Consider the following 12663-nt stretch of genomic DNA (forward strand, 5'->3'; position numbering starts at 1 on the left):
CCCGGATGTCACAGTTCTTAGCAACAGGCCAGCAGCCAGGTTGCCAAGGACGCGCGCGCCTTAGACTTCCGGCCGTGAGCTGGGCTGCGAATTGGGCGGCCAGAGCTGGGAATCCCGCTCAGCCGGTCATCACCTGAGCCGGGCTGCAGCCATGAGCAGCGATGACTCCTCTCTCATGGTGCGTGAACTCTGGGCCGCCTGCGCTCGGGACTACTTCTGCAGTCAGGACTGCTGCCCTGGGCTAGCTCTCTGCTCTCTGACCATTTCTGCTCTGGGGTTACCTTTCTGCTTTCTCTGGCCATCTGCCCTTGGGCCACCCTCTGCCACACCATCCACCCTGCTGCCTGCCCTCTGGCCATCTCTACTCTTAGGCTACTTCCACCCCCCAACCACCTCTACCCCTCTGTTCACTACTCTGGCAGCTTCTAGAAGTCCTTCCATCTTCCTCAGCTCCCTAACCAAAGCATTTCCCCTCAGTGTCCTCTGCACCCCTAGCCTCAAATTAGCACCCAGACCTGATCCTATCCCCCAAACCAATCCGTGCCTGTCCATTATCGCATCTGCCTCCCACCTAAGCCATCTGTGTTCCACTGCTATGAGGTCTATGCCCACCTCCAACCCTGTTCCTAATCTAACGAGAAGTGTCAGCTTCCAAAGTCTCCAGAGCCACCATGTATCTCTCCCTTAGACACCTCTGGCCTGGTTTCTCTACTTGGGCTCTTTGCACCAGCACTACTGCCTGGCATTACCCATGTGCCACCTGCAGCCACCCACACATCACTGCACGCAACAGCCAGAGTCATTTCTTTAGAATATCATTTGAGGTAACTGGGGATCTGGCTCAGTTCCTAGAATATGCACCAAGCCCTGATAGCCATAAAACAGGTGTGGTGGTAGGTGCCTTTAATCCTAGCACCGGAGAGGTGGGGAGGGAGGGTCAGAAACTCACCATAGTTGAGTTTGAGGCCAGTCTGGGATACATGAACACCAGGCTCTGCCAAAAGTTTTAAAAATCTGAAAACTTCACTCCCCTACTTAAAGCCATTCGAGCTGGTTCCTGTTGATGACCCTGTCTGACGTCTAGGCTCTTTCAAATGGCCCATGAGGCTTTTACGACCTAACCACATCTATCCCCAACTCAACACCCACAAACCTTAGAGGAAGTGAGCTTTTGCTTTGAAATCTCAGCCCCAATTACTGTGTGATCTCCATGGGCTGTGTCTCCCTGGGCTTCAGCTTCTTTAGCTGTGAAAGATACCAAGATGTGTATAGCGGAGGACATGGAGACCCTGAAAATGACCACTCCTCAGTCCCCTTCCTTCCCAGCCTAGGATGAGCCTGACTTGAAGCTTACATGGTGTATTGACCATCCCCCAGTCACCTAAAACCTCTGCCGTAGCCAAACTCCCTGGAGCGCCTTCCTTCCCAGGGCTGCAGAAGGAGAAGGCCAGGCCTGAATGCTGCCTCTCCCTTCCTGTTTGTAGACGTGAGAAGGAATGGGTCACCTCAACAGGAGTGGGTCTCACCCCATCGTGACCAGAACAAAGATGGAGGGACGGGAGCTATGGCAACCATGTTCTTTCTTTTCATGCAGGCTTCGATCATTTACTACAGCCAGGAAAAGTACTTCCACCATGTGCTGCAGGCTGCGAATGTGGGCCTAGAGAGGTACAGCAGCGACCCAGCCCTGCAGTTCTTCAGAGCGTATGGAATCCTTGGGGAAGGTGAGGCATTATTCCTACCCCAGGGGGAAACATCCTAGCTTTTATCTTCTAGCAGCATCTGGATGCCAGCTTCTAGCTATGTTCCCATGGAAACACCCCTGGCCCTCCCAGCCCCCCCCCATTAATGAACAGAAACCTGTAAAGTCTATATATCAGGTTAGCTTTTGAGATCGTGTCTCACTGCCCCCTGCCATGAGGCTCAGTATCCCTATCTATAAAATGGGTTGTTAAGAGAGAGAAGGCTAGGACTGTTTAACCCGTCTCGGGCTTGGAAGTTGGATCTGGAGGAAAAGAGAAGTGGGAGGTGTAAGCACTGGAAGGTTCAGATGTGAGGGAGTGGGGCTTAAACAGAGCCTGGGTGCTGAGAACTGTCCAAGCACCCTGTAGCTAACATTAGGGACATGTGGGATAAATGTAATCGGTAGGCCTTGAACAACCAGGTGGGAGTGCTCGGTCCCTCCTCAAAACTGACTCCAGTCCCTCTAAAGTGCCCAGGCTCGCTCTCAGGCACATCTCTAGGTTTCAAGTTTCTCAACCAGTCGGCCAGATGTAGTGGAGCACATGGGAGGCGGAAGCGGGAGGCTCTGGAAGTTCGACATTACCTTAGACTGTGTATCAAATTTCAAGTGCCCGATATACAAAAGAACCTTTCTCAAAAACAAAATAGAAAGTGGGGGCTGGAGAGATGGATCAACGGTTAAGAGCACTTGCCGCTCTTACAGAGGACTCTGATTCCATCCCCAGAATCCACGAGGCAGCTCTCGTAACCATCGATAACTCCGGTTCCTGTGGATTTTACGTCCTCTTCTGGCCTCCTACACACACATAAAATATTTACATTATTTATCAAACAAGGCAGATGGTGCCTAAAGAAAATCAGTTAAGTCTGTCCTCTGACCGGCACGCACAGGTACACACATGGACCTCCCCTTGCTGGCCCCGACCATGGTGGCAATGGCCTTCAGAGACCTTCACCCTCCAGGAAATGCAGGCCCCCCGAGGAGCTTTTGCATCAGACTGTGTTCTGGATTTCGTGTGTGAAAGCAGGCAGCGACCAACAGGAACCCTGTGTCGTGTGCCTGGAGCCCCAGGATCAGACTATGTACATTCTTTCTGCAGACCACATCCACGATGCCATCAGCGAGCTGGAAGGCATCCAAAGCCACCCAGACACGTCCCTGTGCGCGGTCATCGCCCTGCTTTCTGCTCACAAATCCTGCGACACCATCGGTGAGCGTGGCCATGTTTGGTAGACTGGGCCCCAAGGGGAGGAAAAGCCACTGCAGGGACACAGGCTTGCAAGAGTCGTTGAAGAAGGCACCCACGCACAGGCGACTTAGATCTACTGTTAGCCAGCCAAAACAGGCTATCCCTCACCCTCACCCCACAGGCCTCTGAGAGGGCCTAATGTCTGAAGCCAACAGAGAGGGAGCAGGCAGAAAGCATGACAAAAGGGACCATCTCCCCAGACCAGGAATCTTGAAAACATCTTCATTCCTCACCAAGATAGTTTTAAAAATAAATAAACCCAGCCATTCTAATTGTGCCCCCAGTCTGAGGTCTCTAGGGAGTCAGAGAGAGGTGCTAGTGGAGACTTCCATCTCTCACTCAGGATGGACTGTGAGCCTCAGTCAGGAACTCAGGGTTAGTCCGTCTGCTTGACACCCTGGTGGACATGGGGTGGGGTGGGGCCTCCCGGACAGTAAACTGCGCTCAAGTATACACAACTCCAAGGATGTGGGCAGCGTCGCTGGTGCAGAGAGGGTACAATGCATCAGAAGAGGACATCCGCTCCTCACTCCTCACTCCTCCTCCTCCTCCTCCTCCTCGATGTAGACATAGAAGCAGTTCAGGAACTGGAGAGCAGCTTGAAGGAAATTCGCAGGTCAGCCAGCAGCACTGCTCTGTACTACGCCAGCCTCTTCCTCTGGTTCATGGGTCACCACGACAAGGCCAGGGAGTATGTTGACCACATGTTGAAGGTCTCCAGCGGCTCCAAAGAGGTACAGGAGGGTGTCAGCCGCGGCCAAGCAAAGCAGCATTATAGCGGTCTCACGCCCAGAGATTGAGGCCAGTCTATATAGAGCAAGTTCCAGGTCAGCCAGGGCTACACAGAAAAATGCTGTCTCAAAAAAAAAAAAAAAAAAAAAAAAATGCTGTCTCGGGGTGGGCGTGGGGACAAAAACATACGCCTGGCAGTGAGCCAAAGTGAGGCACAGGCAGGTCTAAATGACCCTCCCAACTCCTCCTCTAGTGATGGACAGCAAGGAGACCAGCCTATGAGTGGGTGGCCACAGCTGCTTCTGAGAATGGTGGTAGCAGCTGTTGTACTCAAGGCCTGGGTTCTGCAATGAGATCTCATGACAAGGTCTCAGACAGTTCGCACTGTAGCAAAGGTGGCCTTGAACTTCTGATCCGCCTGCCTCCCAACTCTAGAGTACTGAGATTCTAAGGCTATCCCATGCCTTGTCTTATTCCACACAGGGCTGAAACCCAGGGCTTCCCATACACATGCATTGCAGTACCACGTTTTTTTTTTTCAATTTTTGTTTTGAACTTATTTTTGACGTGTATGGGTGTTGTGTCTGCACCACATGCGTGACAGGCGTTTGTCAGCTTCCGCGTGGGTACTGGAAACAGAACCAAAGTCCTCTAGGGGAGCAGGCCAGGGCTTCGTCCCAGCACTCTTTAAGCATCTTGAATCAGTTGCTGACCTGTAGAAAACCAGACGATCCGGCTGGCAAGATGGCTCAGGCATCTGCTGAGCCAAGGCGTTTGCTGCCAAGCCTGATGACCGGAGTTTGATCTCTGGGATCCATATGGTGGTGCGCACTCCCCAGGCCCGGCCCTCCCTGTAACTGGAAGAGGGTGTGCAGAGGGCAAGAGCAGTCCTACCCAAGCCCCAGTACTGGTAACCTGACTGCCTGTGTCCAGGACATGGGGAGAGGGGCGAGGGCGTCCCTCCATAAGGAGCAATGAAGAGCTGTGAAGAGTGGTAGAGATGCGTGAAAACCAGGCCCCTGGGTGTGGGATGGGGGTTCCCAGGCTAAGCTGTAACCAAGTCCTTTACCAGATGTATGAGGCCCGATCTGGAAAGTAAGAGGTGTCAGGGTGTTGCAGGCAGTGCAGGCAGGGGACACCACCTGGCAGAGGAGCCTCCCAGCGGGATCTGCACAAGACGATGCGGCCTACCAGGTGGAGGGCAGGGCACCAGCGGCTGGGGCAGAGGCTGGACAGGACGCAGAACTTCACCTTTCCCCTTGTTCTTGTCCCAGGGCTATGTGCTCAAAGGCTGGGTGGACCTTACCTCCAGTAAACCCCACGTTGTGAAGAAATCCATCAAGTACCTGGAACAAGGAACTCAAGACACCAAAGATGTGCTAGGGCTCATGGGCAAGGTGAGCGGCTGAGGGGGCGGGGCGTGCAGGTTGGGGGGTGGGGAGGGTAGGAGTGGGGGCGCAGAGGTGCCACGAGCAAGCCTAGCCGGGAGTCCCCGGTCTGGTCTCTGGAGGTAGAGGTCTGCCAGGTGACCTCAGGCCAGATCTGAGATCCAGAGCCAGCAAGCAGCCCAGGGTCACAGCAGTCCAGAGCCCAACTCCTTCCAGCTCCGTGTGACCATCCTTCTGGGTGTGTGTTGTATTGTTTGGCGAGCCAGGGAGTTGACCCCAGGGCTCTGCACACACTAGGCAAGCACTCTGCCACTGAGCTACATCCCTAGCTCCTGTTTTGAGACAGGCCCTCACTTATCCAAGGCTGGCCCTTGTACTCACTAATGTAGCTAAGGCTAGCCTTGAGCTCCCGGTTCTCCTGCTTCCACCTCCCAAATGTTGGCAAGACACAAGGTCAGACAAGAGTGGGAGGGACCAGGGAGACCCTCTTGGTCCTGCCAGGGACTGTGACCTCTGACCCTCCTCCCCTTTGGCCTGGCTCTCTGTCTCTTCTGCACCTCTGACTTTTACTACCCCCCAGATATCTCCCCACTTGTTAACGTTACTCAACGGCCACCAGAAAAGGAAGGTGTATACTTTACATGTTTTGAATTTCTGATCTTAATTTGAATGAAAATCTTTTTTTTCTTTTATGACCCTCATTGACTTAGTGTTTGAGGGAAGAAAACTGTTCTCTTACTATCTTCTGTGTGTCTGTCTGTCCTTACAAAATCCTTAAGTCACAGGAAAGGGGAAGGAGAGAGACAGGAAAACCACATGCAAGAACTCTGCCAACTGAGCTACATCCTGGCCCTTAAGCCTTTTTGGAAGTCCTGCCCTGGCCTCAGGACTCCTGGTAGGGCACCCCAGGGGGAAGCAGTAACTGACACTGGGCTGCTGAGGAGGCCAGGATCCCCAGACACAAACAATAAGCAGCTTCCCAGCCTAGCTGGCAGGTAGGCCCCCCACAGTTAAACTCTGGGCCTTTGGGCTACGGGCCCAGCCAGAAGGATCTGCAGTGCCCAGCGTGATCTCCCCTCCCCCTAACAAGTGAACAGGACCCGGCATCACATGGAAGGTCTTCTCCCCCAGGCAACGTACTTCATGACACAACAGAACTTCTCTGGGGCCCTGGAGGTGGCGAACCAGGTCACCTTGGCCTGCAGCAACTTCCTGCCCGCTTTAGTCCTGAAGATGAAGCTGTTCCTGGCTCGGCAGGATTGGGATCAGACGATAGAAACCGGACAAAGGTGAGGGACGCACTACTTGCCAGGAATCCTCCCTTTTAGATGGTTGGGGTGCTGGCGGTGGAACACAGGGCTTTGTGTATACGCTCTGCCAGGGAGCTATAGCCTCAGCCCTTTAAGATTTTTATCTTGAGCCAGGCAGTGGTGGCGCACACCTTTAATCCCAGCACTTGGGAGGCAGAGGCAGGCGGATTTCTGAGTTCGAGGCCAGCCTGGTCTACAAAGTGAGTTCCAGGACAGCCAGGGCTACACAGAGAAACCCTGTCTTGAAATACAAACAAACAAACAAAAAAATCTGAAGAGGCCAGAGAGATGACTCAGCAGCTAAAAGCACAGGCTGCTATTCCAGAAGACTCAGGTTCAATTCCCGGCACCCACGTGGCAGCTCACACCTGTCTGTAACTCTGGTTCCAGGGTATCTGACACCCTCACACAGACAAAAGGGCAGGCAAAACGCCAATGCACGCAATATAAAATTAATAAATTATGTTTTCTTATAAATTTTTTTAAGTCTTCAGGCACACCAGAAGAGAGTGTCAGATCTCATTATGGATGGTTGTGAGCCACCATGTGGTTGCTGGGATTTGAACTCAGGACCTTCGGAAGAGCAGTCAGTGCTCTTACCCACTGAGCCATGTCTCCAGCCCCTTATAAATTTTTCTAAAGATTTATTATGTATACAGCGTTCCTCCAGCATGTATGCCCGCAGGCCAGAACAGGGCACCAGATCTCACTATAGATGGTTATGAGCCACCATGTGGTTGCTGGGAATTGAACTCAGGACCTCTGGAAGAGCAGCCAGTGCTCTTAACCGCTGAGCCATCTCTCCAGCCTCTTAATAAATTGTTTTTAAAACACAAGTCTAAAAATAAAAAGTAGGAATGGATGTTAAAATGAAATCAGATCCTTCTAGCATCCCGTCCGGCCACGCTGTGAATACGATCAGTTCATATGACTTCCCTTTCTATTGCAGAATCCTTGAAAAAGACGAAAACAATATTGATGCCTGGCAAATTCTAGCTGTGCACGAGCTGGTGAAAGAAGGGAACACGGACAGAGTAAGTTGCCTCAAGACTCAGAAGCTCAGCCTGGGGACACATCTGTAATCCCAGGAGTCGGGCAGGATGATCAGAGATGAGTTCAGGTCAAAACCCTGTCCGTCCAAAAAAGACAGACAGACAGAGAGCAGGAGTCTGACTCAGCTGAGCAATGAACAGATACAATACGAGGAGGAACCCACTGCACCCCAACCCCAGCCCCAACCCCAGCCCCAGCCCACACCCAAACCCAGCCCTGGCTTTTGAATAGTGGGACATACACCATCCTTTGACAAGGCCAGCAATGCAGAGAAAGGAAGTTCTCCCATCTGTAGAGCTCTGAGATGTGTCCCAGGGGAAAACCCTTGAAAAGGACCCTGACATCATCCCTTGGAGAAACAAGAACTCATGCGTGCTAAGGCAAGCACTCTGCCAGCCAAGCTGTGCCCCCAACATTGCCTGTTGTCCCCGCAGGCTGCCGACCGGGTCAGAAACCTCATCAAGGCGCTAGAGACTGGAGAGCCCCACAATCCAAACCTACATCTTAAGAAGATCCTTGTAATCAGCAGGCTGGTAAGTAGGTGGTGCCCCATTTCTGACCTACCCCCTGCCCTTTATGCTCCAAGCACCCAACCCCCTCTCCTTCTGCCTGGGCCTCTGCCCTTCTCTGGCTGCAAACAGTGACATGATGCGGCCACTAGGAGGCGCCACAGTGACCAGGAAGTTGGGGTCTGAAGGGCTTTTACAGTGGTGCCCCTACTAGGGAGAGAAGGTACCTGCATCTGCTTCGCAGAATCACACCAGCCGTGACCCACCTCCTCCTGGCAGTAACCTGACCGACAGCCCACCTGGGCCTGTGACGTCAAAGGTCCAAACAGACCAAGTTGCCATAGAGTTTGTCTTTTGTAAAGCCTTCACCTCCCAAGCAAGGTTTGCAGGAAGAAAACGAAGAATCAGGCCAACCCCTGGGCTGCAGGAACCAGACTGGGGCTCCTAGGTGCCACTGGGTGACTGTCGCCCTCCATGTGTGTGTCCGAGTGTCTGAATTTCTCAGCTCTGTCCTCAAGTGGCAACGGACATGGTTTGCCATGGCTACTTCTCATAAACAAGCTTTTCAACAAGCCTTAACTAGAAACAAACAAACAAAAGCAAACGCCTCCTGGTAGGAGGCTGAGAGTGGTGGTACGCACCTGTGATGTAGAAGCAAGAGGATAGAGAGTTCAAAGCCAGCCTCAGCTACATAGCAAGTTCAAAGCCAGCCTGGGCTACTGCGCTACAGAAGACCCTGTTACTAAAACAAAACAACCTGTAGGTAACTACCGAGATCATCAGTTACTGTGACCAGCCAAGGGCACATCCAGAAGAGCCTGTGGCCAGAGGATGGATAGATAGATAGATAGATAGATAGATAGATAGATAGATAGATAGATAGATAGATAGATAGATAGATAGAAAAAAATCCCAGATGCCTCATGGGCTCTTTGGGACCTCCCCAGCTGTGAACCCCCCACCCCTCCACACACACATACACGCACACACATCTGATGTATCTTCACCCAGGCACATTGGGCTGACAAGACTCTTTGTTCCCATATGTCCACTCTTGGCAGTGTGGGAGGCACCAGGTGGTCCATCGGCTTGTGAGCGGCTTCCTGGAGCGCATCTTTATGGCCACACCTTCCTGTGCCCTTGTGGCCACAGAGCTGGGCTACCTCTTCATCCTACACCAACAAGTGAAGGAAGCCTGTCTGTGGTACAAGGAGGCCATGAAGCTGGAGGAGAACAGGCTGGCTGCCTTGGCAGGTCTCTGAAGGCTGGGCTGGGCAGGGCAGGGTGATAGCCCAGTGGGGTGTGTGCCTAGGAACATTCTCTCCAGACCACGTGTGAGTTTGGGGGTTACTGTACCATGGAGTCTTCCTGTGAACCCACCAATACAGTTAGTTGGAAGGTTCAGGACCAATTGGGAACCACCATCCCGTCCACACTGACCCATGGCACAGCTGTGGCACCCAAATCCTACTTTACCAGGAGAGTGGTAGTCTGATGCTCATTCTGGTGGTCCTGCCCCTTCTTGGTTCCCACAAGCCAGAAGTGGAGATGTCCTCTGCCCCCCACCCCCTGACATGCACACACACACACACACACACACTTGTATATGCATCCTGACCTCCCTCTGAGAGCTCTCTGCAGGTTTCTTTACTGTCTGTCCTGATAACTTGCTTTATCTTGTGTGTAAGGATCAAATGACTTTCCCAAAGGCTCCACTTTTTAATTTTTAATTTTCTTTATTTGTTTGTTTGGTTGTTTGGTTTTGGTTTTTCAAGGCAGGGTTCCTCTGTGTAGTCCTGGCTGTCCTGGAACTCACTCTGTAGACCAGGCTGGCCTCGAACTCAGAAATCCACCTGCCTCTGCCTTCTGAGTGCTGGGATTAAAGGTGTGCACCGCCACACCTGGCTGGTGCTGTATTTTTAATCCAGGGCTTTATACATAGTGAAGCTCTCTACAAATTAAGTGACATCACCCTTTCCTTTATTCCCAGCTGGCATCCCCGACTTTTCTATACTTTTTTTTTTTTTTTAACAGCTCAACTCCAGTCTCTCTGTGTTCTCTGGGGCACTGGGGTTTGCTTGGGGTGGAGGAAGCTGGCTCAGTGCTTGGAGCAACTGTTCTTGGCTAGCCCTGAGGGGCTGAGTATTGAGGTCCCTTGGTCTAAGCTCAGGCCTCCCTGAGAGATAGTGTAGTTATCAGAGCAGTTAAAACTTTCTGGTCAGCACATTAGGCCCTCACACCAACACCTCTCCTCCATCATCTATCTATCTATCTATCTATCTATCTATCTATCTATCTATCTATCTATCTATCTATCCATCCATCCATCCATCCATCCATCCATCCATCCATCCATCCATCTATCTATCTATCTATCTATCTATCTATCTATCTATCTATCTATCTATTATTTAGAGAGAAGATCTTTTGTAGTACGGCCTGACCTCAAACTTAATATAGCTGAAAATGGCCTTGAGCCAGCCCTCCCGCCTCTGCCCCCAGTGTTGGCATTACAGGCATAGAACATGAAGGCTTTGATTTGATTTTGTTTTATTTTATTTATTAGTGTGCATTTGTACAATGCCGTGGCACACATATGGAGACCAGAGGACATCTTTGATTTTCTTCCACCTTTATGTCGGTCCCAGGGAATCCAAGTCAGGTCACCAGGCTTATGCAGCGAGCACCTTTATCTGCCGAGCACTCTGGCCAGCCCTGATGGCATTCTTAAAAGATGACTCCAAGCTGGATGTGGTGACACATGACTTTAATCCCAGCCCTCGGGAGTCAGGGACAGTCAGATCTCTGTGAGTTTGAGGCCATCCTGGTCTACATAGAGAACTCCAGAACAGCCAGGGCCACGATAAACAAACAAGCAAGCAAACAAGGGAATTTAAAAGAAGACTCCATTGCAAGTGTGCTAGAAGGGAAAAGTGACATTAGCAGACCAGAAGTTTCAAGAACCTCAGAGGCAGACAGTGTCACGCTCGGGAAGTCCAAGCATGACTAGAAACCTGTGAGCCAACATAGGCAGGGGTGAGCCAGCCAAAGACCAAAGCTGGGCATGGTGGCCATGTCTGCCACTCCAGACCTCTGAAGACTGAGGCAGAGGATTCTGAGTTCAAGACCATCCTCCCCACCCAGAGACCCTGTCTTCAGAAAACAACAAAATGAGCAGACCAGCTTTCTCCAAAGAGTCCCAGGGAATATCAGGGTATCAGAGGCAGAGAGCAAAAGCTCACAGTGGGACAGATATCCAGGAAGTGGATTGTGAGAACATTCAAGGAGACCCTTACAGAGAACTGGAGGGAAGAGAGTATTGCCCCAGAGGACCCCTCATCACCGCCATGAAAGTCTCAGCACGGCTCAGCACACAGGCAGATCTCCTGAGGCATTCACTCACCACACTGACTCCTTCCCAGCTTCCTCATTTCAGGGAAGGCCCCGGCAGGGAACCAGAGGGAAGCCAGCTGCTTACAAGTCTGCCTCACACCAATCTGACCCAGGACAAGCTCAGCCCTTCACTTGCTGGAGTCCCCATCTCAGCTGACCCAGAGGGGCAAGTCAGGGGGAGGTGCCAGCCTGAGCTTGCAAGTTCTACCAACTACCCCAGGCTCAGTCTTTGTACTTCTGGATCTGCAAGCAGTGTGCAGGGCAGGGGTTGTCCAGTGGGTCACGCAAATCAGGGGGCCTCTAGGAAGCAAAGTCAAGCCCCAAAGCCTGGGACTTCCCAGTGATTGAAGTGAAGGGCACCATCAGCTGGGAGGAGAGGATCGTGAGTTCAAGATCACCCTCAGCTCTGTAGAGTTTGAGGCCAGCCTAGGCTTACATGAGACACCGTCTTGAAAATAATAATGATTAAAAATAAGTTAATCACCCTAGTATATAAAAAGAAACTGGTGGACATTGCCTAGTAGAGTGTCTGCCACCACCACCATAAAAAAAAAATCACCCCAAACAAAAGGCAGGGGGTGGGGTGAGGCTGCAAATAGGAAATTCACAATCTAATTAAAGTCACTAACTGGCTGGAGAGTGGCTCAGCAGTTAAGAGCACTGACTGCTCTTCCAGAGGTCCTGAGTTCAAATCCCAGCAACCATATGGTGGCTCACAACCATCTGTAATGGGATAGGATGCCCCCTTCGTGTGTATCTGAAGACAGCTACAGTGAACCCATATACATTAAATAAATAAACCTTTAAAACAATTAAAATAAAATAAAAAGTTACTAACTAAAAACTATAAAAATGTTCACTCCCCCTAATAATCAAAAGAATATGGACTAGAACTCATCCCCTGAGTGGGAGAGGGAGCGCAGGTGCCCACAGGGGTCAGAAGAGGGTGTCGGATCCCCTGAGCTGCGGTTGCAGGCAGTTTCGAGCCCTCTTGTGAGTGCTAGGAACCTGACTCAGGTCCTCTGCCGGAACCGCAGCGCTCTTACCAGCTGTGTCTACCTCCAGCTCGCCCTGTCACATTGGACTGGTAAGATTGAATGTGTCTGAGACTGGAACGAATGATATGTCTCAATTCTTAGCAGGGAAGGCAGGATGGCTGCGTGGGTAAAGTGGCCACCAGCAAGCCTGATGACCTGAGTTCAGTCCCCAGGGCCCACCAAGGACAGAACTGGCTCCCACTGGTTGCCTTCTGACCCTCACGAGTGCAACATGGCAGACATGCTCA

The 12663-nt window shown here is 51.6% G+C and overlaps 1 protein-coding gene across 3 annotated transcripts in view; it reads left to right on the plus strand.

The window, feature by feature from the left end:
* Positions 1-16: 16 nt before the first annotated feature.
* The window catches only part of Ttc21a (tetratricopeptide repeat domain 21A), a 31842-nt gene continuing 19195 nt past the window's right edge, over positions 17-12663 (plus strand). Inside the window, exons 1-9 of one of the 3 annotated variants that reach the window (XM_006512321.2) lie at positions 17-178; positions 1595-1724; positions 2844-2954; positions 3561-3727; positions 5000-5122; positions 6245-6402; positions 7373-7457; positions 7911-8009; positions 9047-9239. In XM_006512321.2, coding sequence (XP_006512384.1) covers positions 152-178; positions 1595-1724; positions 2844-2954; positions 3561-3727; positions 5000-5122; positions 6245-6402; positions 7373-7457; positions 7911-8009; positions 9047-9239 — 1093 coding nt within the window. In that variant the 5' untranslated portion in view covers positions 17-151. The remainder of the gene's footprint in view (positions 179-1594; positions 1725-2843; positions 2955-3560; positions 3728-4999; positions 5123-6244; positions 6403-7372; positions 7458-7910; positions 8010-9046; positions 9240-12663) is intronic. The other 2 variants (XR_003948035.1, NM_028735.3) reach the window with 2 other exon arrangements.

This window comes from Mus musculus, chromosome 9 (assembly GCF_000001635.26).
Source record: "Mus musculus strain C57BL/6J chromosome 9, GRCm38.p6 C57BL/6J".
Classification (NCBI taxonomy): Eukaryota; Metazoa; Chordata; class Mammalia; order Rodentia; family Muridae; genus Mus; species Mus musculus.